Source organism: Castor canadensis, chromosome 17 (genome assembly GCF_047511655.1).
Source record: "Castor canadensis chromosome 17, mCasCan1.hap1v2, whole genome shotgun sequence".
Taxonomy (NCBI): Eukaryota; Metazoa; Chordata; class Mammalia; order Rodentia; family Castoridae; genus Castor; species Castor canadensis.
In genome coordinates this window covers 3,148,261-3,174,258 of record NC_133402.1, presented here as the reverse complement: position 1 = coordinate 3,174,258, position 25,998 = coordinate 3,148,261, and the positions used below count along the sequence as shown (strand labels likewise).

Here is a 25,998-nt window from a genome sequence, read left to right as displayed (position 1 = left end):
GCCGCCATAGCCCTCAGTGCCCACCACAGGCACTGAAGCAGGGATTCCAAAGAAGGGACAGACCATCCCAGCCCAAGAGGTGCTTGCCTTCTCCCTTAGTGTGTTCCTGGGTGGGCTTCAGAGGGCTAAGAACCTGCCAGTCTAGCTCAGAGCTAGAATGACAACCAGCAAAGAAGGGTCATCCTGTGCAGGGCCCAGGCTCGGCAGGATGCAGGAGTGGCCCCAGAAGAGAGGCAGGTGTATAGGATGGGCTCAGGCAGTACAGGAGGAGGTGACATGAGGGCTGCCCTTGGTCTAAGAGAAGGAACTGCATCCAGGACGTTGGGAGCCAAGACATGCACACAGGATCCCTTGACACTCCTACTTATAAATGCCAGCTCACTAGGCCTTGGTAACTTGTCCCTGGGCTCTGATGAGGAAACAGTACCACAAGTGGACATTGGAGAGTGGGGATGGAATTGGCTCACAGCATTCTTCCCCATTGGCAGGGAGAGTCTCTGGCCTGAGTAGCTCAAAGCACCATAGCTGCGATCTAGGAAGGTGTCTCATCCTGATGAGGGAGACAGGAGACAGTGGTCTGCAGGATAGGAACAGGCAAAGGAAGGACCTCAGAGAAGGACCTGCCCCAAGGCTGGGTCCTGGGCCAGAGCTAGGGTCTGTGGAGGACCAAGGTGAGAACAGTGCCAGGCAAGACAGCTTTAATGCTCAGACACTGGAACCCACTGGCCTCTGGGAGTAGACAGTCCCCAGGTAGGCCCAGTGCCCTCACACGGGGGTCCCTCCCTAGTGGATGATAGAGAGGGAGGGAGCCAGCCCCAAGCTGTAAGGGGCTGTCCCTGGGACCCCACCAGCCCCAGACCTCTCACCCTCGCCTCGCTTGCAGGTAACTCTCCGCTTGGACACCCATCCTGCCATGGTGACCGTGCTAGAGATGGGCGCCGCCCGGCACTTCCTGCGCATGCAGCAGCTGGCCAAGACCCAGGAGGAACGCGCCCAGCTGCTCCAGCCCACTCTGGAGGTCAACCCCAGGTGCACCAGGCTCTTGCCTTGCAACAGTAACTGCCAGGGACATGGGTGATCCTGATTTCATAGTCGAATTAGTTACAAAGAGAATTAAATTGAGTTAAATATTCAATTTAAATTGTACCCATGTGGAGTTTAAGCAAACTGACCCTTGCCAGGCTCCTAGTTGTCCCCAAAGTCTCCCAACTATGCTTCTGTCTCCTCAGAGGGGAGCCACAGTCCTGAATTGTGACAGTCCTTTTCTCACTTTGCCTGTAGCTCTGCCATCTGTGTGTATGCTTAAAAGCCACTCGCTTGCTCAGTTTTTCCCGTTCTGATTTTCATGGGACTGGATCATTTTGTGTGTTTGTGTATGTGTGTGTGTTGTGCAGTTGACTATGGTTTTTTTGTTGTGACTTTGGTTTTTTGGGCAGTTTGGGATTTGAACTCAGGGCCTCACGCTTGCTAGGCAGGCACTCTTAACACTTGAGCAAGTCTGCCAGCCCCTCCCTCACTTGTAGTTCTTTGTTTATCACTTACTGGTTGCAAATGTCTGTTACCCTCATCCCCCTCATCTTTTGGTGAATAGTTTCTAATTTTAATCAAATTTACAAATCTTTATTAGATGCTGTTTTGGGTCTAAAGAAATCTCTGGAGTCATGAATTTATTCTACATTTCTTTTTAAAAGCTATATGGTTTTGGCCTTTTGGATTAGTCTTTGTGACCCAACTGTATTAACTCATCTGGTACACAGGAGAGGTTTGGTTTCGTCTTAGTCCATGGAGTACCAGTATGTATGGGCCTGGTGGCATCTGTCTGTCCATCTGCCTCTGCCAGCACTGCTCCATCTCAGCCACTTCCCCACATTGCCACATTCATTAAGCAGGGCTGCTCTTACTCTTCTCCAAGGTGATTTTGACTGCTCTTGATCCTTTTATTTAAATATTTAAATTAGCTTGATTGATGGGTTCCACACATGCACTACTGGGTTTTTGTTTTTGTTTGTTTGGAGACAGTGTCTCAATTCTGTACTCCAGGCTTGGCTTGCAATTCAAGGCCTTCCTACCTCAGCTTCCCGAGTGCCAAGATCTTAGGCATGTGCCACCACACTCAGCCTTTTGCAGTTATTTGACATGTCTTATTTATTGGGTATTTTAAGTTTTTACTAACTGTTGCTGTTATATGTGTAAATACTTTCTTTTTTGGAAGAAATTGATTCTGTGTGAAGCAACCTTTTAAAAACGAAATTACAGGCCAGGTACTGGTGGCTCACGCCTATAATCCTTGCTACTCAGGCAGAGATAAGGAGGGTCAGGAGGGCTAGGGCAAAGAGTTTGTGAGACCCTCTCTCAACACAAAACAGGGCTGGTGGAGTGACTTAGAGCACCTGCCTAATGAATATGAGGCCCTGAGTTCAAACCCCAGTACCACAAAAAAAAAAAAAAGACATAAGTTATCAAAAATGTTAGAAAATAGCATAAAAGAACATCAGAATTGATAGCCTCACCCACTACGGTTAATACAGCCTGTTTGGTCTATTGTCTTTTAGACTTTACATTTATATGGATTAGCTTTTTATATAAGACATCTTTTTGTTTGTCTCTAATAAACGTTTTCTGAGATAGATGCCTGGATGTGGAGTTGGCGGTGAAAGGTCAGACCCGGCTTCTGCCTTGCAGCAGTGAGCCACGGTCAGCAGCCCTGTGCTGGCCTGTGAGCAGCAGTCTAATACAGCTGTGTGGAAGTGCCAGAGGACTTTAACTTTTAAATGTTACTTGCATTTAAATCTGGTAGTACCTTCACATTCAAATTCAAAAACACCAAGAGCTACTGGAGAATCTTCCTTCCCAATTCATCCCCAGTGCTTGCAGGTGCTAGCTGGTTATGTGGGACAAGGAACAACATCTCCTTTGTCCCAGGGCCCTGCGTCTTCATTAAAACCATCCTCCTCTTTCTAGCTTTAGAGGTTCCACGTTAAGGATGTATGTTTGAGTGTTTGCTGATACAAACAGTGCTGTCAGGAAATGGGGCTGCAGGTCTCGGACTGAGTTCTCTGTAGAGATTACACTCCCCTGTGCCCTCACTATCAAATTCATCAGTTTCTGCTATGCTCATGAGTGAAAAAAAATTTTTTTTTATTGTTTTATTATTCATATGTGCATATAAGGCTTGGGTCATTTCTCCCTCCTGCCCCCACCCCCTCCCTTACCACCCACTCCACCCCCTCCCTCTCCTCCCCACCCCCTCAATACCCAGCAGAAACTATTTTGCCCTTATCTCTAATTTTGTTGAAGAGAGAGTATAAGCAATAATTGGAAGGAACAAGGGTTTTTGCTGGTTGAGATAAGGATAGCCAAACAGGGAGTTGACTCACATTGATTTCCTGTGCGTGTGTGTTACCTTCTAGGTTAATTCTTTTTGATCTCACCTTTTCTCTAGTTCCTGGTCCCCTTCTCCTATTGGCCTCAGTTGCTTTTAAGGTATCTGCTTTAGTTTCTCTGCGTTGAGGGCAACAAATGCTAGCTAATTTTTTAGGTGTCTTACCTATCCTCATATCTCCCTTGTGTGCACTTGCTTTTATCTTGTGATCAAAGTTCAGTCCCCTTGTTGTGTTTGCCCTTGATCTAATGTCCACATATGAGGGAGAAGATACGATTTTTGGTCTTTTGGGCCAGCTAACCTCACTCAGAATGATGTTCTCCAATTCCATCCATTTACCAGTGAATGATAACATTTCGTTCTTCTTCATGGCTGCATAAAATTCCATTGTGTATAGATGCCACATTTTCTTAATCCTTTCGTCAGTGGTGGGGCATCTTGGCTGTTTCCATAACTTGGCTATTGTGAATAGTGCCGCAATAAACATGGGTGTGCAGGTGCCTCTGGAGTAACCTGTGTCACAGTCTTTTGGGTATATCCCCAAGAGTGGTATTGCTGGATCAAATGGTGTTTAAGTAGCCTCCAAATTTTTTTCCAGAGTGGTTGTATTAGTTTACATTCCCACCAGCAGTGTAAGAGGGTTCCTTTTTCCCCCGCATCCTCGCCAACACCTGTTGTTGGTGGTGTTGCTGATGATGGCTATTCTAACAGGGGTGAGGCGGAATCTTAGTGTGGTTTTAATTTGCATTTCCTTTATTGCTAGAGATGGTGAGCATTTTTTCATGTGTTTTTTGGCCATTTAAATTTCTTTTTTTGAGAAAGTTCTGTTTAGTTCACTTGCCCATTTCTTTATTGGTTCATTAGTTTTGGGTGAATTTAGTTTTTTAAGTTCCCTATATATTCTGGTTATCAGTCCTTTGGCTGATGTGTAGCTGGCAAATATTTTCTCCCACTCTGTGGGTATTCTTTTCAGTTTAGAGACCATTTCTTTTGATGAACAGAAGCTTTTTAGTTTTATGAAGTCCCATTTATCTATGCTATCTCTTAGTTGCTGTGCTGCTGGGGTTCCATTGAGAAAGTTTTTACCTATACCTACTAACTCCAGAGTAGTTCTTACTCTTTCCTGTATCAACTTTAGAGTTTGTGGTCTGATATTAAGATCCTTGATCCATTTTGAGTTAATATTGGTATAGGGTGATAAACATGGATCTAATTTCAGTTTTTTGCAGATGGCTAACCAGTTTTCCCAGTAGTTTTTGTTGAAGAGGTTGCTATTTCTCCATCGTATATTTTTAGCTCTTTTGTCAAAGACAAGTTGGTTATAGTTGTGTGGCTTCATATCTGGGTCCTCTATTTTGTTCCACTGGTCTTCATGCCTGTTTTTGTGCCAGTACCATGCTGTTTTTATTGTTACTGCTTTGTAATATAGTTTGAAGTCGGGTGTTGTGATACCTCCAGCATTGTTCTTTTGACTGAGTATTGCCTTGGCTATTCGTGGCCTCTTGTGTTTCCATATAAATTTCACAGTAGATTTTTCAATCTCTTTAATGAATATCATTGGAATTTTGATGGGAATTGCATTAAACATGTAGATTACTTTAGGGAGTATCGACATTTTTATTGTGTTGATTCTACCAATCCATGAGCATGGGAGATCTCTCCACTTTCTATAGTCTTCCTCAATCTCTTTCTTCAGAAGTTTATAGTTTTCCTTGTAGAGGTCGTTCACATCTTTTGTTAGGTTTACACCTAGGTATTTGATTTTTTTTGAGGCTATTGTAAATGGAATTGTTTTCATACATTCTTTTTCCGTTTGCTCATTGTTAGTGTATAGAAATGTTAATGATTTTTCTATGTTGATTTTATATCCTGCTACCTTGCTGTAGCTATTGATGGTGTCTAGGAGCTTTTGAGTAGAGTTTCTTTGGGTCTTTAAGGTATAGGATCATGTCATCTGCAAATAGGGATATTTTGACAGTTTCTTTACCTATTTGTATTCCTTTTATTCCTTCTTCTTGCCTAATTGCTCTGGCTAGGAATTCCAGTATCATGTTGAATAGGAGTGGAGATAGTGGACATCCTTGTCTGGTTCCTGATTTTAGAGGGAATGGTTTCAGTTTTTCTCCATTAAGTATAATGCTGGCCATAGGTTTGTCAAATATAGCTTTTATAATGTTGAGGTACTTTCCTTCTATTCCTAATTTTCTTAGAGCTTTTCTCATGAAATGGTGTTGGATCTTATCAAAGGCTTTTTCTGTATCTATTGAGATGATCAAGTGGTTTTTGTCTTTGCTTCTGTTAATGTGGTTTATTACGTTTATTGATTTTCGTATGTTGAGCCACCCCTACATTCCTGGATGAAGCCTACTTGGTCGTGGTGAATGATATTTTTGATGTGTTGTTGAATTCGGTTTGCCATTATTTTGTTGAGGATTTTTGCATCAATGTTCATTAAGGAGATTGGCCTATAGTTCTCCTTTTTGGAGGTGTCTTTGCCTGCTTTTGGGATAAGTGTAATACTGGCTTCATAAAATGTGTTAGGCAGTTTTCCTTCCCTTTCTATCTCGTGGAACAGTTTAAGGAGGGTTGGTATCAGTTCTTCTTTAAAGGTCTGATAGAATTCAGCAGAGAATCCATCAGATCCTGGACTTTTCTTTTTGGGGAGACTCTTGATTACTGTTTCAATTTCATTTTGTGTTATAGATCTATTCAGGTGATTAATTTTCTCTTGGTTCAGTTTTGGATGATCATATGTATCTAGAAAATTTTTTAAGATTTTCAAATTTATTTGAATATAGGTTCTCGAAGTAGTCTCTGATGATTTCCTGGACTTCCATGGTGTTTGTTGTTATCTCCCCTTTGGCATTCCTGATTCTACTAATTTGTGTTTTTTCTCTCCTCATTTTAGTCAGGTTTGCCAGGGGTCTATCGATCTTGTTTATTTTTTCAAAGAACCAACTTTTTGTTTCATTAATTCTTTGTATGGTTTTTTTGGTTTCTATTTCATTGATTTCAGCTCTTATTTTTATTATTTCTCTCCTTCTATGTGTTTTGGGATTTGCTTGTTCTTGTTTTTCTAGGAGTTTGAGATGTATCATTAGGTCATTAATTTGGGATCTTTCAGGCTTTTTAATATATGCACTCATGGCTATAAACTTTCTTGTCAGGACTGCCTTTGCTGTGTCCCATAGGTTCTGGTAGGTTGTGTTTTCATTTTCATTGACTTCCAGGAACTTTTTAATTTCCTCCTTTATTTCATCAATGACCCATTGTTCATTAAGTAATGAGTTATTTAGTTTCCAGCTGTTTGCATGTTTTTTGTCTTTACTTTTGTTGTTGAGTTCTACTTTTACTGCATTGTGATCAGATAGTATGCATGGTATAATTTCTATTTTCTCATATTTGCTGAGGCTTGCTTTGTGCCCTAGGATATGATCTATTTTGGAGAAGGTTCCATGGGCTGCTGAGAAGAATGTATATTGTGTAGAAGTTGAATGAAATGTTCTGCAGACATCAAGTAGGTCCATTTGATCTATTGTATATTTTAGATCTTGGATCTCTTTATTGATTTTTTGTTTGGATGACCTATCTATTGATGATAATGGGGTGTTAAAGTCTCCCACAACCCCTGTGTTGGAATTTATATATGCTTTTAGGTCTTTCAGGGTATGTTTGATGAAATTGGGTGCGTTGACATTGGGTGCATATAGGTTGATAATTGTTATTTCCTTTTGGTCTATTTCCCCTTTTATTAGTATGGAATGTCCTTCTTTATCTCATTTGATCAATGTAGGTTTGAAGTCTACTTTGTCAGAGATAAGTATTGCTACTCCTGCCTGTTTTTGGGGGTCATTGTCTTGGTAAGTCTTCTTCCAGCCTTTCATCCTAAGCCTATGCTTATTTCTGTCAGTGAGATGGGTCTCCTGTAAGCAACAAATTGTTGGATCTTCCCTTTTAATCTATTTCGTCAAGCGGTGCCTTTTGATGGGTGAATTAAGTCAATTAACATTGTTAAGTACTGATAGGTATGTGGTGATTCCTGTCATTTAGTTGTCTTAGTTGTTTGAGGGTTTGATTGTGTGTACCTAAGTTGAGGTTACTCTCTACTTTCTTACTTTTTCTTTTCTTGTGGTTTGGTGCTGCCTGTCCTTTCATGGTTAAGTTGGGTTTCACTTTCTGTATGCAGAATCCCTTGCAGAATCTTTTGTAGTGGTGGCTTTGTGGTCACATATTGTTTTAGTTTCTGCTTATCATGGAAGACTTTTATTGCTCCATCTATTTTGAATGATAGTTTTGCTGGGTAGAGTATCCTAGGATTGAAGTTATTTTCATTCAGTGCCTGGAAGATCTCACCCCACGCTCTTCTTGCTTTTAATGTTTCTGTTGAGAAGTCTGCTGTGATTTTGATGGGTTTACCTTTGTATGTTATTTGTTTTTTCTCTCTTACAGCCTTCAATATTCTTTCCCTAGTTTCTGAACTTGTTGTTTTAATGATGATATGTCATGGGGTAGTTCTATTTTGATCTGGTCTGTTTGGTGTCTTGGAGGCCTCTTGCATCTGTATGGGAATATCTGTCTCTAGATTTGGGAAATTTTCCGTTATTATTTTGTTAAATATATTACACATTCCCTTCGCTTGCACCTCTTCTCCTTCGATGCCCATGATTCTCAGGTTTGGTGAGTTCTTGCATTTTCTTTTCACAGGTCTTGAGTTGTTTAATTAATAGTTCTTCGGTTTTTCCTTCATATCATCTTGAAGTTCTGAGATTCTGTCTTCTGTTTGTTCTATTCTGCTGGATTGGCCTTCTGTTTTGTTTTGCAGTTCTGTTTCGTTCTTTTTTCTGAGGTTTTCCATATCCTGGGTGGTTTCCTCTTTAATGTTGTCTATTTTTGTCCTGAGTTCATTTATCTGTTTATTAATCGTGTTCTCTGTTTCACTTTGGTGTTTATACAGTGCTTCTATGGCTTCCTTTATTTCTTCTTTTGCTTTCTCAAATTCTCTATTTTTGTTGTCTTGGAATTTCTTGAGTGTCTCCTGTACATTTTGGTTGACCCTATCCAGTATCATCTCTATTCAATTCTCATTGAGTACCTGTAGTATGTCTTCTTTTAAATTATTCTTGTGGGCTTCATTGGGTCCTTTGGCATAGTTTATCTTCATTTTGTTGTCTGGATCTGAGTTTCTGTTTTCTTCATTCCCCTCTGGTTCCTGTACTAATTTTTTGCTGTGGGGAAACTGGTTTCCCTGTTTTTTCCATCTTCCCGTCATTGTCCTTGGTGTTGTTACTGTCCCTGTACTGTGTGCAATTAAGTATTTTGTAGCTTGTAATAATAACAATGGTGATATTTAGAATGGAAGGGTGAGAGGAGATGGAAATCAAGAAGTTAAAGAAAAAGGAAAAACAGACAAGTAGGAAGAAGCAAAACAAGAATCAAACAAAGTTTCAAAGGTATAAACAGGGAGTGTTAGTGTACTAATCAACAGTAAGCTGAACAGGCCTTAGAGAGACAGAGAGAGGATTGAAAATAAAAAATAAAAAGAATTAAGATAAGAATAAAAATAAAAAAAAGTAAATGAAAGTTAGATATATATATATATATAAAATAAAACAAAATGAAAAATAAAAAAAAAAAAACCTCCAAGTTCAAATGGAATGAAGTTTCAGTCTTAATAATTTTGGTGTCCGTCTCAGTCTCCAATCCTGGAGATGGTTCCTCAGATGTTGTTCTGTAGTTGTCTCATCAAAGGGGATGCATAAAGTAGAATAAAACTGCACAAAAAAAATAAAAATAAAAGACAAAAACCAAAAAAAACCCACACAGTGTCCCAAGTTCAAATGCAATACAGTTTCAGTAAGTTTTTCAGCATGCAGGTGTAGTTCGGTTGTTTTTTCATCAGAGGTAGGGAGAGAGAAAAAAGAAAAAAAGGAGTCTGGGGACAGCTTTGTGAATGACTATCTGAGGCCATGGCTTGCCTGCCCGCTGCTGTCAGCCTGCTGTTGCTGGTGGCGTTATTTATGCAGATCTCTGGGGTGAGCTTAGCACTCACCTGGCCCTGCAGGCTTTGTTTACTCAGAGCCCTGTGCGCGAGCCTCTGCTACAAGCTTTCCCCTTTCTAAGCACACTGGGGGAAGTGACACTGCATCCGCTTTCTCAGGCCTGCGTGTTTATTTACAGTTCACGTGGGAAGTAGATCTTCCCCCTTCTCTGTGGAGTTTTCCTCCCTCTGCCAGTCTCACAAGCTTTCCTGCTCCTGGTTGCTGGGCACACGCCCGGCTCCTACCGGAGCCTCTCCGGCCGCCCAGCTTGTTTATTTACAGTCCCGGGAAAGATTCCCTTCCCCCAATCTTTGGCGCTCAGTGCGCCCCACCCTCTTTCCCGCGTGTCTTTATTGTTCTTATTGCTTATTAGTCAGTTTCTCTTTTTTTCCCCGGGTAGGAGTAGGTCTGTCCACGGGGCTATGCTGCTCTGGCCGAGGGTTGTCTGTGGGAGTACCGCGGTACCACGAAGCTCACCTTGTCCGTGTCTTCCCAAGCCGTCTGGGCGCTTGGGAAGACATCTTAGAAAGGTAACTGGAGCATGAACAGTGCCCAGCCTAAGCTGATTTTCTGGTGGTTTCCTTGTTGTAGGCACAACAAATCCTCCTGATTTCTCTGTTTAATGTGAAGTGGAGATGCTCTGCGCCGGCTGGAGGTGTGGAGGGGTCAAAGTTTTGCCTCTTTTCGGTGGTTTTGCCAGAAAGGTGTGTCTCCAGTGTCTCTCCAAGATTTCACTATAGGAGGCACGCTTTCTGCTTCCTCCCTCTGGCTGCCATCTTGGAATCTCCTTGAAAAAATTTTATATAAATTCCACACTTTTTATTCTTGGTTTTTCTTGAGACCAGGTCTTGCTGAGTAGCTCAGGCTGGCCTGGAGCACAGAAGCCTCCTGAGTGCTGGAATTACAGGTTTGAGCACCCTGCCTGGCTCTGATACAGTTGTATTGAAGATTTGTTTTTGGTTGGGACTGAAGTTTTCTAATGCTCCTTAAGGTTTCTAATGCTTTCTAAAGGTTAAACCATATGGTATTATTTTGCTCTGCAGAAAAAGTTGGTTCATGTATCGTTCCTTTTGGCTTCTGGGCTTATACTTTGCTTGGAAAGGTTTCCCTTTGAGATGGTAAAGCATTTTCTTCTAGTATTATGCTTTCATGTTTTTTTTTTGTTTTTGCATTTAATATTTGGTCCCTCTGTAATTAACTTTGGTCTAAGGAATAAGGTAGGAATCCAGTGTGGTTTTTGGGTGGCTGACCACCTAACTTTGAGGGTTTGGGTCTGCTTATATATTTTCCCCTTGCTGTACTGCTCGTCCCTACAGCATCACTGGAAGCTTTGGCTCCTTACCTGAGTGAGAGGCTACCTTGACTGTATGAGTTTTAAATTAGATACAAATGCAAGAAATCTTTTAACATAAAGGAATCAAATGTGTGGATTTAGAAGAGTTTCACCTTTGGTGAAGCTGCATTTTGACCCTTCTGAGTGTTCCACTGTAGATTTCATTTTGGTACTCGGTCACTGTCCTGCGTTTTCTAGTTATACAGGGGCAGCGGGTTTTGTTATGACAGTTCCATATATATGATGTATAGATATATAGATATATATATGATGTATAGATAGATATATATGATGTATAGATAGATGTATTTACAATATATAGATAGATATATATGATGTATAGATAGATAGATCATATAGATATCATGTCCCAGTTTGGCTCATTCCTTCCATTTGTTTTCTGTTCTTAACTGACTCTCAGATTTTCTGGGTATAGAATCACATCTGTAAATGATTGCATACACCTTATTTTTCATTCTAGACGACAGACCTATTGCAGTTTTTTAAATGTTTTGATAACCCCGACATCTTAGAAAGGTAACTGGAGCATGAACAGTGCCCAGCCTGAGCTGATTTTCTGGTGGTTTCCATGTTGTAGGCACATGCTGATTAGGAAGCTCAGTCAGCTGAGAGAGCGTGAGCCGGAGCTGGCCCAGCTGCTTGTTGATCAGGTGAGAAGGGCTTGCGGCTCAGAGGGCCTGGGTTGACCCTGGGGACGAGCCCAGTCAAGCAGAATGATGGGGCTGGGAGGGAGCCCAGCTGCCTTGGAGGTAGGGGGGGCTGCTCTCCACAACCTAACATGATTTCACCCCTGCCTTTCAGATCTATGAGAATGCCATGATAGCTGCTGGGCTCGTTGATGACCCCAGACCCATGGTCAGCCGCCTGAATGACCTTCTTGTCAAGGCCCTGGAGCAACACTGATGGGCTAGGCCTGGTGTATGTACACCTGGGGTCTTCTCAGGGACAAATTGAGACCTGTGCCTAGGAAGTATCTTCTAGGCAGGGAGAGGAAGGACTAGATACTACAGAGGAGACTACCATCTTCTTAAGCTTTATTGATCTTAATTAAAAAGTGTTTCTTAATCTGTATATTAGACTTTTTCTCCCAGCTGAGTGTGCTGATAGAGCGCCATGCTTGAGGAAGGGCCATGATGCTGGTGGGCATCAGACTGTCTTGAGTGTTACTTCCACAGGGTAATGGTCACTGATGGCTTTGGCCTGCAGGGGGTAGAAACAGGGTCAGGACTGGCACCCACTCAACTCTTGTGACCCCCAGTAAGCCATGTGAAGGACACATACAAGTGAGTCCTTCAGTCCGTAGGCTGCTTGGAAGTCAAAAGGAGCAGCTGAGCCAGGAACAACAGCAGCCTGGAGCAGTGTTCCAGCGACCACAATCCTGCAAGGCATCAGACAGGCAGGTAAGGCTCTTGCTCAGCCCTGGCCCAACTCTGGAGCCAGCATGCAGGCTGCAGTGTGCCCAGTAGATTCCACCTCACCTAAGTAGGCAAGGCAAGTGTCCAAGGGCCTGGTCACTGCTTCTGAGCTGAACCACCACCTCCCTGCCAGGCTGGAAGCTCGTGACAGGGAGTCTGCTCACCTGTCATAGGCGCAATGTGTGGATGAGACTGTGGTGTCGGCAGTGTCAGGAATCAACCACTGGAAGATGGGGCTCGTGCGCAGGCGGATGGAGGACCAATCAGAGGAGGTCACGTAGCTGCATCCCGCGTTGAAATCGCCCATCAACATGATATTCTGTCAGGAGACAGTTGCCTGTTGGCCCAGGAACAAAGGGCCACCAGAGCCCACACCCCAAAGCAGCCTCACCTCCAGGCCCCACTTTTGCCGGACATCCAAGTAGACGTCATAGAGTGCATCAATCTCAGCCACTGCCTCTGCTGGGGCCGCGTGCAGGGGCACGATGGCAAACTCCTTGACCCCTGAGGTGAGAGCAGACAAGCTAAGTTCTGTATGGGTGGACAGCGACACCATGGCAGAGTGTGGACTTCCCTATTGGCCTGATGTAAAACAGGAGCAGTCAGGCCTAAGAAGACATCCAGCTGCCCAGAGGCAAGGAGTGAGGCGGCCACATGGGCTCTCAGCGTGAGTACCAAACTAAGGATCCACATTGTCCAGCACTCACGTGTGAACGGGGAGGAGAACTTGACAATGGCCGGCTCTCGGCTGAAGGTATCATTCCCACAGGGCTCACAGCCGTCGTCATAGTAGTAGCTGTCCAGCGCAGTCACCTGGTCAGGCCTATGGGGGAGGTGACCTTGGGGCTGAAGCCACTCCCTCTGGCCCAGTGCTTTCACCCTTTGTCTTGGCAAGCCTGCCCACTAGGGACCTGTCGTCCTGAGCAGCAAGAGGGGCTGGACTTGCACTCAATCACCACAGGCTCAGGGTCTGTCCTTGCCTCTCCACAGGCCATGGGAGGACCCAGGAGTGGCCACCCCTGCAGGGGCTGGTCCAGCTCTGGACCTGGACCCCGCTCTGGGTCCTGTAGAACACATTGCTATCCCTACTCTGTGGGGTCCTCCCAGGCAAGGGAAAGGCTTAGTGGGCTCTCCAGACCACACTTAAGCCTTCTGTGGTGCCCACAACCCCTGTCCTTGCAGTCACAGCCGTGTCAGCCCAGGGCGTCACCTGTATACAAAAAGGTAACGTTCCTTGTAGCTGTTGCGCCCCAATGGCTCACTGACCACATAGCGATAGGTGTCCGGTGCATCCCTAAATGGAAGAAATAAAAGGTCCCACTGAAACCACGCTAGTGACAGCAGGGCTCTGACCACTGTCTCCGAGGCCCAAATGAAGTGAGGTTGTGCCCTGAAAATAGACACCTCCCCCAGGACTCCCATCACTGTTACTCACTGATTGAGTTTATCCAGCAGCTTCCCTACAGCCACCAGGTAGGTATCTCTGACTTCCTGAACAAGGGCGATGTCATAACGACTCAGAATCTGGGGGATAGGGCCACAGTGGCTGAGCAGGGCTGGGGCTCAGTGGATACTCCAACCACTTACTGCTTGCTGCCCAGGGCACTGGGCCCTGTCTACTCCCAAGACCCTCAGAGGGCCACAACTGCTGCTTCCTGACACGTTCTTGTGGCACAGTCTGGCCTACATCTTTACGCACCCACCTGGACTCCTGCTTGCCGTGGACAGCTGCAGGCCTAACAGCTACTCGTTGATAGGTGACACCTTTTGCTCTCAATGCCTCCGCACACTCTGTGACCCCCAGAGCCCACTATCCCCGCCTCCCAGGGCCTTTCTGTCCTCAGGGACAGGCCACTCTGGACTTACCTGCACAATGTAATTAGAGAGGGTGGCGTTGGACATCTTGGTTTCCCCAAAAGTCTGGATGTTGAAAGCTGCGATTTTCAGAGACACAGCCACCTGCTGTAAGCCAGCCAGGGTGAACAGCACCCCCATCAGCCTTGAGGCCCTCATCCTGGGAGAACATGGGTCACAGGAATAGAGAAGCAGTGAGACTTTCCCAAAATCTTCACCCCGGCATCCCTCCCTTGAGTCCAGCTTGGCAGGAGCTGGTACAGCCCAAGGTCAAGGGTGTCCTGCCCTTATGGCTGTGCTAGAACTCAGACTAGGGAAACCCTCAGTCCTATCCATACCATCCTAAAGGTCAAATGCCTAGTGCCACAGAGAGGACCCTGGATTTCCTCATTCCTTCACCCGCCAGAAAACCAGCCCTGTGAGCAATGCCAGTTTATGGCTAGGACCATGAGAGCTGCCCAATGCCAACCCTGCTCCATTGGGAGGACACAGCCTGAGTCTGCCCACCCTGCTCTGGGACTGGTGGGTGACTAAGCCTGGCACTCACCCAAGATGATGTCTGCAGAAATGATGGATTTTCTATCAAGAATCTGGAATAGTCCTTGATACCAATTTTCTGCTTCTGTTGCTTTAAGGAAAAACAATTTACAAAGGGAAGTCTATAGAAAAAATGAACAGCAAGGACTTAGAGAGTTTCTGGGACTTGGGTCCCTCCACAAGCAGTCTGGTCCTTCCCTGGCCAGGGTTTTAAAGGTTCAGGCAGTAGTGGCCTCCCCAGGTCTCCTGTGCACCCTTCACCTGAGAGCACAGAACAAAGGCCCTGCCTGTGTGGCCTTCCCCTGGGGGTGTTGGCAGGCTGCTGGCATATGCTGACTTCAACAGACACAGGCTGCTATAAAAACACCCTGATAATCATGTTTGCACGTGATTATAAAATGTCAGATAGTGTCCTTTGCCCATTCTGTGTGCTCCCCACCAGGGATGGGCAATGGGTGTGTGCTAGAAGGCTAGTCTGGGGGCCTTGATTGAGGTCACCTTGGTGCCAGAGATCAAAGCCAGACACTGGGTTGCTTGTTGCAAATGCAACCTGGTGACATCCAGACTACCTTGGCTGCTCTACAGCCCAGGACCCTCAAACCACCCTGCCTTTCTGACTTAACAAATGAAGTATAGGCAACTGGGTGAAAACTTGGGGGCTTAGCACAGGGAATGTGGACCCTGTGGCATCGAGCCTGCTAGGACTGTGCACTCACTGGGGAAGGGTGGGGCCCTCCTGAGGCGAGTGAGAGGCTGTGTCTAGCCCCAGAGGTACTGCAGCAGCTCAGGGCTAGCTGGGTCTTGGCCCAGCCATTTGTAGAATCCTGATCTTCTCATTGGTGCTCATTTCCTGGGGCTGCTATAACAAATGACCACAAATTCAGTGGCTTCAAACAATGGAAATGGATCCTCTCACCATTCTGGATACCAAGATGCAGGGCTACCCACTCCACTCCAGGGGAGGGTCCTTGTCCCTTCCAGCTTCTGGTGGCCCTCACCAACCCTTGGCTTGTGGCTGTATCACTCCAATCTCTGCCTCCATGGTCATGTGGCCTCTTTGGTGATTCCCCTCTATAAAATTCATGTGACTGCATTTAGGGTCCTCCCAGATAAGCCAGGTTAACATCCATGTCTCATCATCCTTAATCGCAATTGCAAAGTCCTCTTTTGCGATATAGATTAACATTAGCACTCCAAAGATTAGGGTGTGGATATCTTTTGGGGTGCCAATATTCAGCCCACCGCTTCATCCAGAGCCAGCTCTTGGATGGCTCTGCAAGAACAGCATGCCATGTGGGAAGGCTTGGTCCCTCCATAGGGAGGAAAGTTCTGGAGGGCCAAGCAGAAGCAGAGGCAATACTGAGGCTCAAGAACCTAGCTGGTGACTTAGGTATGTAATCCTAGCTACTTGGGAGGCTGAGATTGGGAGTATCATGATTTGAGGCTAGCCCACACAAATAGCTCGCAAGACCCCATCTCCAAATTAACCACAGCAAAATGGAGGGGAGGTATGGCTCAAGTGAAACAGCACCAGCTTTGCAAACACAGGCCCTGAGTTCAAACCCCAATCCCACTTAAGGAAAAAGAAAAAAAAGCCAACTTGGAGGGGCTGCAGGATGGGGGCGGGGGCAGGGTCACCTCAAGGGCAGGAGTCAGCAGGGACAAAGGAAAAGGCAGCAGATCTGGCCAGCAGGCCTGGAAGCTGAGGGCAGGCCCAGTGGGGATTAACACTGAAGGAAAGTAGAGTGACCTCCAGGAGACCAGCCCCCTCTAAAGGTCAAAAACATCCCTCCAGTTGCCTTTGGCTGTCAGCACTGATGCCCACTGTGCATCTCCCACCTGCTGCCCTCCAGCTGCCAGAAACTCATCACAAGCCTTTCCAAAGGTGTGACTGCTGACTCTATCCTCTTCAATCCCCAAGGCTGGGACAGGTTTAAGCATGTCCACACCCAGTCTCCAAACTACTGAAGAGGTTGTGCATGTAGCTCAGGCCCTGACTGAGGACCTAGAGGACAGACACTGTCTACAGAAAGGTCGCCTGCTCCAGCCTCCAGTTGGACACAGGATGCCAATTGTAGTTGGCACATCATGGCTTATTTTGAGGCTCAGGCCCTCTAGTTCTCAGCACATGGGACAAGACACCTGGTCAGCCTGTCACCCCCTCCCTGCTCGTGGGGCTCCAGTTAGCAGGAAAGTTGGGATTCAGGCCTTGTACGAATGGCTGAGCCCAGGGCACTTGCTGCACATGGTAGAAGCCAGGGCAGGGCTGCTGTGTGAGTTGCTCAGTCCAGGATGAGCCGCCTGGAGTCAGGGACTTGAAGTTTGACTGGACTACCCCCTGTGTCCTCACCCATCAAGTGGGTGAGCTATTTTTACACCAGCCTGAGCATCTGCTGCCTTGTCCTCTTAAATTACCCCTGTCACAGATACACGAAGGGGAAAGAGCACAGAACAATGGCTTATTGAAGTCTGAGCCAAGTCAAAAGATGAAAGAAAAATCCTATAAACACCATGGCCGAGAACAAATGACCTCAAAGGGACACATGCAGTGACTCAGGCTACGTTGGGCTTTGTGCAACAGCCGGTGACTGTGGCTCCCACAGTCACCCCAGTGAGCTCGCAGGACGCCATCCGACCCTTTTTATTTTTGATGGAAATGGTGATAATCAACATCTTTGCACACTGTGTACAGGGTGGCACGTGGGTGACATTACATGTTGCGTTAGGACCTGCAGAGCTGGGTCACCGCAGTTACTAAAACAGCAATTCCTGTGAAAACTGATAAGAGGCCAGGAGGGAGCAGGACTCTGAACCCCCGTTCTGCAGTCCTCAGTCCAGACCCTGATGGGCAGTGGCTGTGATGGGGAAGATAACCCTGCACTCTGCCTCATGATTAAAGAACACGGCAGACCTTGAGGAGGACTCGTGCCCAATCTGATCTGAACACTAACAGCAAATCCCCTCACTGCTGCCTGAATGAGAAAATGCCCTTCCCCCTTAACCCTCAGAGAACGTCTTGTCTCAAGAGAGAATCCAGCAGAGGACACCACAGGAACTCACGTGGCACCCCTGGGCACTGAGCACTCAGCTCCCAGGTCCTGGTGGCTACTGTGGTCCAGAGGGCTCACCTCCCCTCAGGTGGCTGGCTCTTCTTAGGAGGCATGTGCCCTGACCCCATGGACAGAGCCTCCTGGGGGACAAAGGCAAAGGACTGTGCCTTTGTCATGACCTTGCTTTAATCCCCAGGCAGTTCACAGGCATCCCTCCGCTCAGCCTGCTGGCCTTGGCCCATGACCCAGCCTCTGGGTTTATTCCTGCTCACTGCAAAGAGGGCAGTAACCAAGGATGGAAAGTTCCTCAGAACAACGTGCATCTGAGCTTCTGAGACGTTCAACAGCTGCTTGGCTGTGCTTGGCCAGTCATGCCTAACGCAGCGTGCCAGTGGGTCACCTGGCATTTGACAAGGTGGCACGTGAGGCCAGAAGGGCAGCACTCCCAGACAGGCACTCTGCTTTTAGAGAAGATGCAAATGGAAAGAATTGTCTAAAAATATTTTCTGAAGAGCATGTTGTAGAGGCCAGCAGCAGGTAGCGTGACACGTGCACGCCAGTCACAAAGCTCTACTTTTTCAGCGTTTCCAGCAAGGGCTATGATGAAGTGTTCCCCAGACTCCCCATCTTCAAAGCCACCTCCATCTCTCCCAACCACAGAGTGCCTTCTGGGCAGTGACCCCTCCATGCCTGCGGGTAAGGGTCCACAGAAGGGATGAGCAGGGCCCTGATTGCCTAAGAGCAGGGCACCACCAGGAGGTGTGAGCTGGTCATGGTGGTGCCCAGAGGTGTTTTCCACTGACCTTTCTTCCGGCTCACTGGGCCTCTTCTGCTCTGCTGAGGCATCCGTTACTGAACTGTAAGTTTCAGTTACAGCACCTCGGTAGGTATGTATTTATGTGGCACTGGAGTTTGATTTGATTTTTACTTTTTTGGTGGTGCTATGGTTTGAACTCAGGGCCTCATGCTTGCTAGGCGGGTGCTGTACTGCTTTGAGCCACTCTGCCAGCCCTGAGACTAGGGTTTGAACTCAGGGCTTTGAGCTTGCAAAGCAGGCACTCTACAGCTTGAGCCACACCTCCAGTCCATTTTGCTCTGGTTATTTTGGAGATGGGTTCTCAAGAACTACTTTGCCTGGGCTGGCCTCCAACCCTGATCCTCCCGATCTCAACCTCCCAAGTAGCCAGGATAATAGGTGTGAACCACCGGTGCCCTGCTCAGCCCTCTTTTTTTTTTTTTTTGGTGGAACTGAGGTTTAAACTCGGGGCCTCACCACTTGCTAGGCAGGCGCTCTACCACTTGAGCCACTCCACCAGCACAGCCCTTTTTCGTTAAGGGAGTTTTTCAAGATAGGGCCTCACGAACTCTTTGCACCGTGGCTGGCTTTGAACCATGATCCTCTTGATCTCTGCCCCCTGAGTAGCCAGGATTACAGGCGTGAGCCACCAGCATCTGCTCATTTTTTATGAATTCCAGTTCCCTGTGAAACTCCGCATCGGGCCTATTTTCTTTGCCATGCTATCCTCAGCTATTTCAAAGCCTACATCTGAAAACCAGTCTCTTAATCTCTGAGTGTCACCTTTCCTTCTCTGCTTTCATTTCTCAGTGGACTTTGTCACCATCGACTGAGCATCAGGCACTGTGTGAGGAATGGTCCTGTCCCCCTGCCCCACCTCAAGCGAAGAGTCACCCTCTGGGCAGCAGAGGTGCAGGTTCGGGACTTTATTGACACTGCAGCCTCCACAGTCCTTGTAAAGTCATTCTACTCAAGACCTGGTCCTCCCTTCTACATGCGCCTGACCGAGAGCCGAGGTTATTTCTTTGCGCCCTTCTCCTGACAGGTCCTCTTCACAGAATTGTCACGTTCAGCTTCTCTTCCCTTCTCTGCTCCATCAGCAAATGCCTGGAGAGACCCTGGTACAGAGGGTCAGCCTGATCTCTGGCCTCCTTCCTCTTCGCATTGGGCTGCTGCTGCCTCAGCTCGGTCTCCCCACCATGGGAACTTGCCTGCAGCTCTCTGGCTTTGCAGTCCGTGTCCTGCCCGGGGGAGAGCCCCTCACAGGAGGAAAGGGCTCACCTCCACAAGCTCCGTGTACGTGTGGCTGCCGGCCACCTCCAGGTGCCTTCTGCACAGTGGCGTTGAGTCCTGGGCAGGTGTTGCTCTGCTGCGAGCTGCTCCATGTCAGAAGCAGAGTCTGTGCGCGGTGACGGTCACTGAAGTCACTAAAAAGAGGAGGCAGGGGGATATGGGTTGATCCCCAGCCAGGCTGGTACAACTAGCAGAGCCATGTGGACATCTAAGGTGACCCAGACAACGAGGGCAAGCCAAAATGGACAGGAAGCCATTTCCCTCTGGTCAGCTGAAGGTGCTTGGTTCAGACACCTCTGCAGCCTTCTCCGGATTCTAGGGTCCCAGCCAATGACCTGAAGCATGAGCCAGAAGCTCATCTTTAAGAACAAGGAGCCGGGCGCTGGTGGCTCACCTCTGTAATCCTAGCTACTCAGGAAGCGGAGGTCAGGAGGATCAGAATTCAAAGACAGCCCCTGGCAAAAAGTTCGTGAGACCCTATCTCAAAAACACTCAACACAAAAAAGGCTGGCAGAGTAGCTTAAGTGGTAGAGCGCCTGCCTAGCGAGCATGAGCCCTGAGTTCAAACCTCAGTACCACCCTCTGCCTCCTCCATGGCTGACCCGCCCCCCACCTCTGGCCAGCCTTTTCTACTGCCCAGTTCACGCTGCACATTCTGTCCTACTACTTTCTCTACCTGCTGCTTTTTTGTCACCTCTAATCACAGCTGACATACTCGTGGCTAGTCTCAGCCTTCAAGGTGTAAGTCCCATGGGAGCGAAGAAGCAGATAGCATCTGGAGCAAGGCCTGACCCCAGCAGGCGCCCCATGAGTTTTCTAGGCAGAGGGGAAGGCTAGCGGGGCGTCCTATTCAGAGCAGCAGTTTTGGGGTGCTACACTCTCCTGGGCTGTCCCTACTTCAGCATAAGCACTGGCCCAGGAGGAGCCGTTTCCATCCTCTGATCCGTGAGTGGAAGGATGGAAGACTCAGCTTTCACATCTGCAACCCACGGCACGGCTCTCACGGAGGAGGGCAGGCTATGGGTTAAGGAGCCTGAGCAGGGCTCAGGAAGGGTGTTGCCAGAAAGGCAGAGAAGTCACATTATGCCACCTGAGTGGAGGTCCCAGGCAAAAGACTGAGAACTGCGGGAAACAACCCTCAGCGAGGGCCTGACGTGGGCCCAACTCCACGGAGAAGAAGGGGCTTCCTAGGCCCAAACTGAGCAAGAGCCTGTCATTGGCCACAGCTCTGGGGCCAAGGCCAGCATTGACAGTGCAGCCTTTGTGACACAGGGACCACAATGGCTCTAACTATAGACCTTTGGGGCTCAGGCCAAACACGGTGCCACTTTTTGTCCCACTCTGCCCTCTTCCTAGATGAGGCAGTCAGGAAGGCTGGTCCCAGGCTTCCCCACTCCGCTGGCTCCATGTCCCGACCCTCTGCTGCTTTCTGCCCCCGCAGAGTAAGGGGTTTCTGGAACCTCAGAGTAAGGGACACTGAAATAATACAGCTTCACCACTGGGCAGCCCTGTCCCAGGTGTGAGGAGACCAGGGTCCCCAAATTCCCTCGGGCCTCCCACTCCCACTGCCCGTGAACCATTGTGTTCTCTATGACTGGCCTCTGGCAGTGAGGATCTGTACGGAAAGCATTGTGTTTTCCCGAAGAGCCTCCAGCAGGCTTGGCTGTGTGAGAGGCTACTTCCTAGGGTAAGGGCCTCCCTTAACAGCAGCCTCCAGGACTTCACCTCCTGCAAGCAGAATGCTGGACTCCATCTTGTCCATACTCCCCACCAGCAGTGAACGGCTCCCCAGAGGGTCAACTAATGGCGGGCCCCAAGTGTGGCAGAGATGGAGCCTCTATGCTCCATCCAGAGGTCCAGGCATTGCTCTAGGGAGGAGCCCAAAGCACAGAGTTCTGGCCGCGGGAACAGGAAGGTACTTCAGGAGGAAAATGGGAAAGGCAGCTGCCAGACCTCGACCTCCTCAGGAGTCGCAGGGCTCCAGGCCCTGGGGAGTGGCATCTCGGTTCCCCATCCTCTCTCCTCTCGCTGCAGGCCCATGTCCACTCACCTTGTGAGGGTGGCTTCTGAGACTCTTCCCTCAAACAGGAACAGTGATGGCACCTAGAGGCCAGAGGCAAGTCCAGCTTGGTCTTCCACCACCCTGAAGCCAGAATATGGCCAGACATAAGTAGCCTTGTTGGGCCTCTGGGGCTATGGAAGCAAAAGAATGGCTCCATCCTCGAGCACTGGGTGTTGGCTCCTCTCCTTGCCTGGAAGCGCTGATCTCAGAGGCCCTATAGCTAAGCAATGGCACAGCCACAGGAAGCTGGTAAAACGTGAGCTTGCTGGGAAGGCCATTGTCCAGGGCGCTTGCAGACTGTGCCACCTTTCTGGTCCCATTCACATCGTGACTGGTAGATAGAAGGAAGAGGAGTGTCAGTGTGGTTAAGTCAGCTTTGCCTGTGGGTGCCATCTGTCCTGGAGTTTTAGTACACTCCAATCAGGCTGGCTCATTTGTCATCTGTCTGTTTAATGCTCATTCAAGCAGGGACCCCTGAGCGACTGGACAACATAGACTATGCAGCAGTTTTTAGTCACTGGACAACGGTGCAGGACAGTGATCCAAAAAGAGGGGAGACGGGACAGAATAAGTCTGTGGTTGTGCCAGCTACAGTCGGGAGGAGGTTTTGAGTTGCAGGGGGTGGAGGTGGGGGCTCAGACAGAAGCTGCTCCCCGAAGCTGAGAGGACAGGGTTCATGTTTAGGAAGGCCCAGATGGCTAGAATTTGCAGAGTAGCGTATTGGAGAAAGGAGCTGCACAGAGGGACAGAGGGACAGGATCTGTAGAGGATCTGGTTGGGCCTGCAGCTGAGGACCGATCTACACTATGAAACCCGACAGGACGCCAGGGAAAGCATTCCTGCAAAGCAGCACGCAGAGCAGTTCCAGGGCTCACAGGAGGTGGGAACACTTTGTCTTCCCAAAAGCCACTGGCCCAAACCTACAGGGTGTTGGGCAGAATCCTCAGAGGGGCATCACCTTGAGGAACAGGGCTAAGTTAACTGCAGATTAAAGGCAGCTCTGGACCCACCTGAACTAAGCTTAGAAGTCTCTAAAGACCAACTGATTCCAAGGAACTTTACATGTTAGACCAAAATCCAACACTATTTAAACTCAGCAGCCAACACTTTAAAATTCATAGTACTTAACATCTAATAAAAGACCCGCCAGACTCTCAGTGAGGTCGGGTCAGAACAAAAACCAGGTGCTACCTCAAACAAGGGAAGTTGAGTGGAGAGGATGATTTCCTATGTACACCCAGGATGGTGAGCGGAGTCAGACCAGGGGTGGTCACAGCTGCCCACTGGACCGTGAAGATCATGGGCTACCCGAGGCCCAGGCTGGGGGGCCAAGAACCACCTGTGAGGTGCTAACAAAATGACCTCAAACTGTTTGCATGAATGCTGGGAAAACCCTGGAGTGGGGGTGGGCGAGGGGTTTTGGTTTGTAGGGATCCACCTTCCTGTGACTACGGCCATCTTGGTTGTAATCACCAACTTGCCCACCAGGCGTGCATCCCAAACCCTATAGGACAAAGAGGTTAAGACCGTGTGTACTTCAGAGCACTGACACCTGGGCTGTTTCTTAACTGATGTTTGAGCGTGGCAACAGTTTTTGAGAAAGGCCAAGTGCATTCTGATGGCTAAAGCCACCTCTGGCTAACTTGGTGTCTAAGCCCCTTCCTCCTCCTTAGAGGGCAGGAATCCTCCTGTCTTGCCACCATGCCAGACATGCTTCTGTCTCTAAGTCCCAAATAAACTACACTTTGTGCAGTCCTGGATTGGTCTGTCTCTTTGGTCTCACTGCCCCTTCCATCGGTGGCAGGTTCTCCTGTTACTGGAACCAGATCTCTCTGAAACACCACTGAACTCACTAGAAGTTGTCAGGAGCCAGGCGGGTGGTGTGGAACCTGCCTAAGGAGCTCCATGTGTCTCACATGCCAGCCTCAGTCAGTGAACATAAGCAAAGCACACAGAACCAAGAGGTCTTTTCTCCTCCAGCGCCCCCCACTGACCAAGACTGGCCTCAGCAAGGGAGAAAGCGGGTAGGGTTGGGGCATTCAGAGTTCAGCAGCAATAAACGGGACTGCTGTAACAAACACGCAGATGGAGGAGACATTGCTAGAACCATGAACCATAAAAACTGACTTAGAAATGACAGACACAACACAGGAACTAGCAGACAGATGTAGCCAGCTGCTAGCAATAAGCTTTACACAGTTAAGAAGGTAGAGGGAACATGAGGAGGAAATGGAAAGTCTAAGACCCAAATGAGATTTCTAGAGATACAGTAAACAGTATGTGAATGAAAACAAAAATACGCCAGTGAGGCTAACATCAGATAAACACTGACAAATATCAAGTGCGGTACTGTGGTTCATGTCTGCAATCTCAGCTACTCAGGAGGATTGCAATTCAAGACCAGCTTGGGTAAAATGTTAGCAAGACCCCCATTTCAACAAATAAGCCAGGTGTGGTAGTGGACTTCTGTAATTCCAGCTATGATGGAAAGAGTTGGGTTGTGGTCCAAGGTCAGGTCAGGCCAAAACTCTAAGACTCTATCTGAAAAATAACCAAAAGGGTTGGGGACACTTTCAGTGTTTATCTGATATTAATCCCATTGGTGTATTTTCTTCACTTCGGATCAGTGAATTCAAAGACACAGCAACTGAACTATTCAAGTACAGCACACGGAGAGAAGGTGGCACGCGCTATTACGCAGCCAGCCATGCAGAAAAAATATCTGAGGAAATAACAAGAACCAGGGCCGCGGTAAGAGCACCTCCTTGCAAATGCAAGGCCCTGAGTTCAAAGCCAAGTACCACCCCACCGCCAAAAAAGAAAATAGCAAGCGAGGCTGGCGGTGTGGCCCAAGTGGTGGAACGCTTGCCTAACAGGTGTGAGGCTCTGAGTTCAGTGCCCTTTACTCCCCACCAAAAAAACCAAGAAAAATTTACCAAATATGATGAAAACCATAAACAAACTGATCCAAAAAGGTCAGTAAAACCCAAGAAGAATAACCTTGGCTTTATTGCTACCTGGAAACTCTGGCACCACAAGAGTCAAAAGAGGAAGGAGCAAACGTGCCATCTGAGCAGGAGAGGCTGGGCAGGGGCTCAGGACTCCTAGGAGGCCAAGGGAGCAGGTGTGAGGAATGCTGGGGGCTGAGGGGCGGATGGCTACAACTTCCCTCACCGTCTGGCAGAAGAGACGACCCTAGAAGCCCACCCTGCTCACACCAAAACCCTGGCCCAGAGCCTGAGCTGTTCTGGACTCATTCTGTTCTCAGTGCGACCAGGTGTGAAACGTGTACAATGGATCGCCACTGTGGCCGTCTCAGCCGAACAGGAAAAAGGCGTCACCAAAGAACAGCATGATCAAATTATTGCAAATTATTATTAAAGACAAAATCTTAACAGCAGCCAGGCTAAAAAGTACATGATTTAGTGACGAAGAGTGACATGAGAATTGTGCCTTAAACCAGACGACAGTGGAGTGACACCTACAAAGTACTGGAAACGCCAATTTAAAAATGAAGACAAGAAGCTTTCAGTCTCCAGCTGCCACCATCCTCGCAACAAGGAAAAACTGAAAAACAACTCTTTTTAAATGCATCAGAAAATTGAGGTCACAGGGCAAATGACTGCCCCATGTGGCTACAGAGACTGACAGTCCAGGCACAGACACCAGGGGTACTTCAGTCATGAGTTGTGCCTCCAAGAGCCCCACCAGGTTCTCACAGTGAAGATCTCACAGTGAAGATACAGGAAAGTCCCCTCCTGCCTCTACAGTGGGGGAGAGGAAGTAGCCATTCCTACTCTTTTCTTATTTTTTTGTGGCACTGGGATTTGAACTTACAGCCTCACACTCACTAGGCAGGTGTTTTTACCACTTGAGCCACTCCACCAGCCCTTTTTTGTGATGGGTTTTTTTCAAGATAAGGTCTCACAAACTATTTGCCTGGGACTGGCCTCAAACCATGATCCTCCTGATCTCTGCCTCCTGAGTAGCTAGGATTACAGGTGTGAGCCACTGGTGCCCGGTCAGCACTCCTACTGCTAACAAGGCTGGACCTAGTGAGCACCTGTGGCTTGTGCCTATAATCCTCGCTACTCAGGAGGCAGAGATCAGGAGGATCATGGTTCGAGGCTAGCCTGGGCAACCTATCTCGAAAAAAACCCATCCCAAAAAGTGGTGGGGGTGCTGGTGGAGCAGCTCAAGGTGTAGGCCCTGAGTTC

General features: G+C 47.8%; 2 protein-coding genes across 4 annotated transcripts in view; one reads left to right on the top strand and one right to left on the bottom strand.

The window, feature by feature from the left end:
* Positions 1 to 11,845, top strand: part of Trap1 (TNF receptor associated protein 1) — a 40,300-nt gene extending 28,455 nt beyond the window's left edge. The window contains exons 16-18 of the mRNA XM_074059961.1: positions 884 to 1,029; positions 11,352 to 11,424; positions 11,576 to 11,845. Of these exons, the coding sequence (XP_073916062.1) occupies positions 884 to 1,029; positions 11,352 to 11,424; positions 11,576 to 11,677 (321 nt within the window). The 3' untranslated portion in view covers positions 11,678 to 11,845. The remainder of the gene's footprint in view (positions 1 to 883; positions 1,030 to 11,351; positions 11,425 to 11,575) is intronic.
* Dnase1 (deoxyribonuclease 1) lies at positions 11,792 to 14,983 on the bottom strand. Of its 3 annotated transcripts, XM_074059964.1 has the most exons (9): positions 14,591 to 14,980; positions 14,056 to 14,203; positions 13,625 to 13,713; positions 13,400 to 13,483; positions 12,897 to 13,012; positions 12,581 to 12,693; positions 12,354 to 12,508; positions 12,056 to 12,152; positions 11,792 to 11,974 (listed from the first exon to the last, which is right to left on the bottom strand). In XM_074059964.1, exons 2-9 carry the CDS (start codon positions 14,200 to 14,202, stop codon positions 11,921 to 11,923), a joined length of 855 nt encoding a protein of 284 aa, XP_073916065.1. In that variant the 5' UTR covers position 14,203; positions 14,591 to 14,980; the 3' UTR covers positions 11,792 to 11,920. The 3 variants fall into 3 exon arrangements, with proteins under 3 accessions (XP_073916065.1, XP_073916063.1, XP_073916064.1); XM_074059962.1 differs by having other exon boundaries at positions 11,792 to 12,152; positions 14,591 to 14,983; XM_074059963.1 differs by lacking the exon at positions 14,591 to 14,980 and having other exon boundaries at positions 11,792 to 12,152; positions 14,056 to 14,420.
* Between the last annotated feature and the right edge of the window lie 11,015 nt (positions 14,984 to 25,998).

Bases quoted from the DNA above. Each gene is read 5' to 3' on its own strand.
- Dnase1 (XM_074059962.1), bottom strand. From the start codon at position 14,202: ATGAGGGCCTCAAGGCTGATGGGGGTGCTGTTCACCCTGGCTGGCTTA. The intron at 13,013-13,399 runs GTGACGCCCTGG...CCTCCCCCATAG, and splicing joins CGTTACCTTTTTGTATACAG to GCCTGACCAGGTGACTGCGC. The intron at 12,694-12,896 runs GTGAGTGCTGGA...CTCTCACCTCAG, and splicing joins GTTCTCCTCCCCGTTCACAC to GGGTCAAGGAGTTTGCCATC.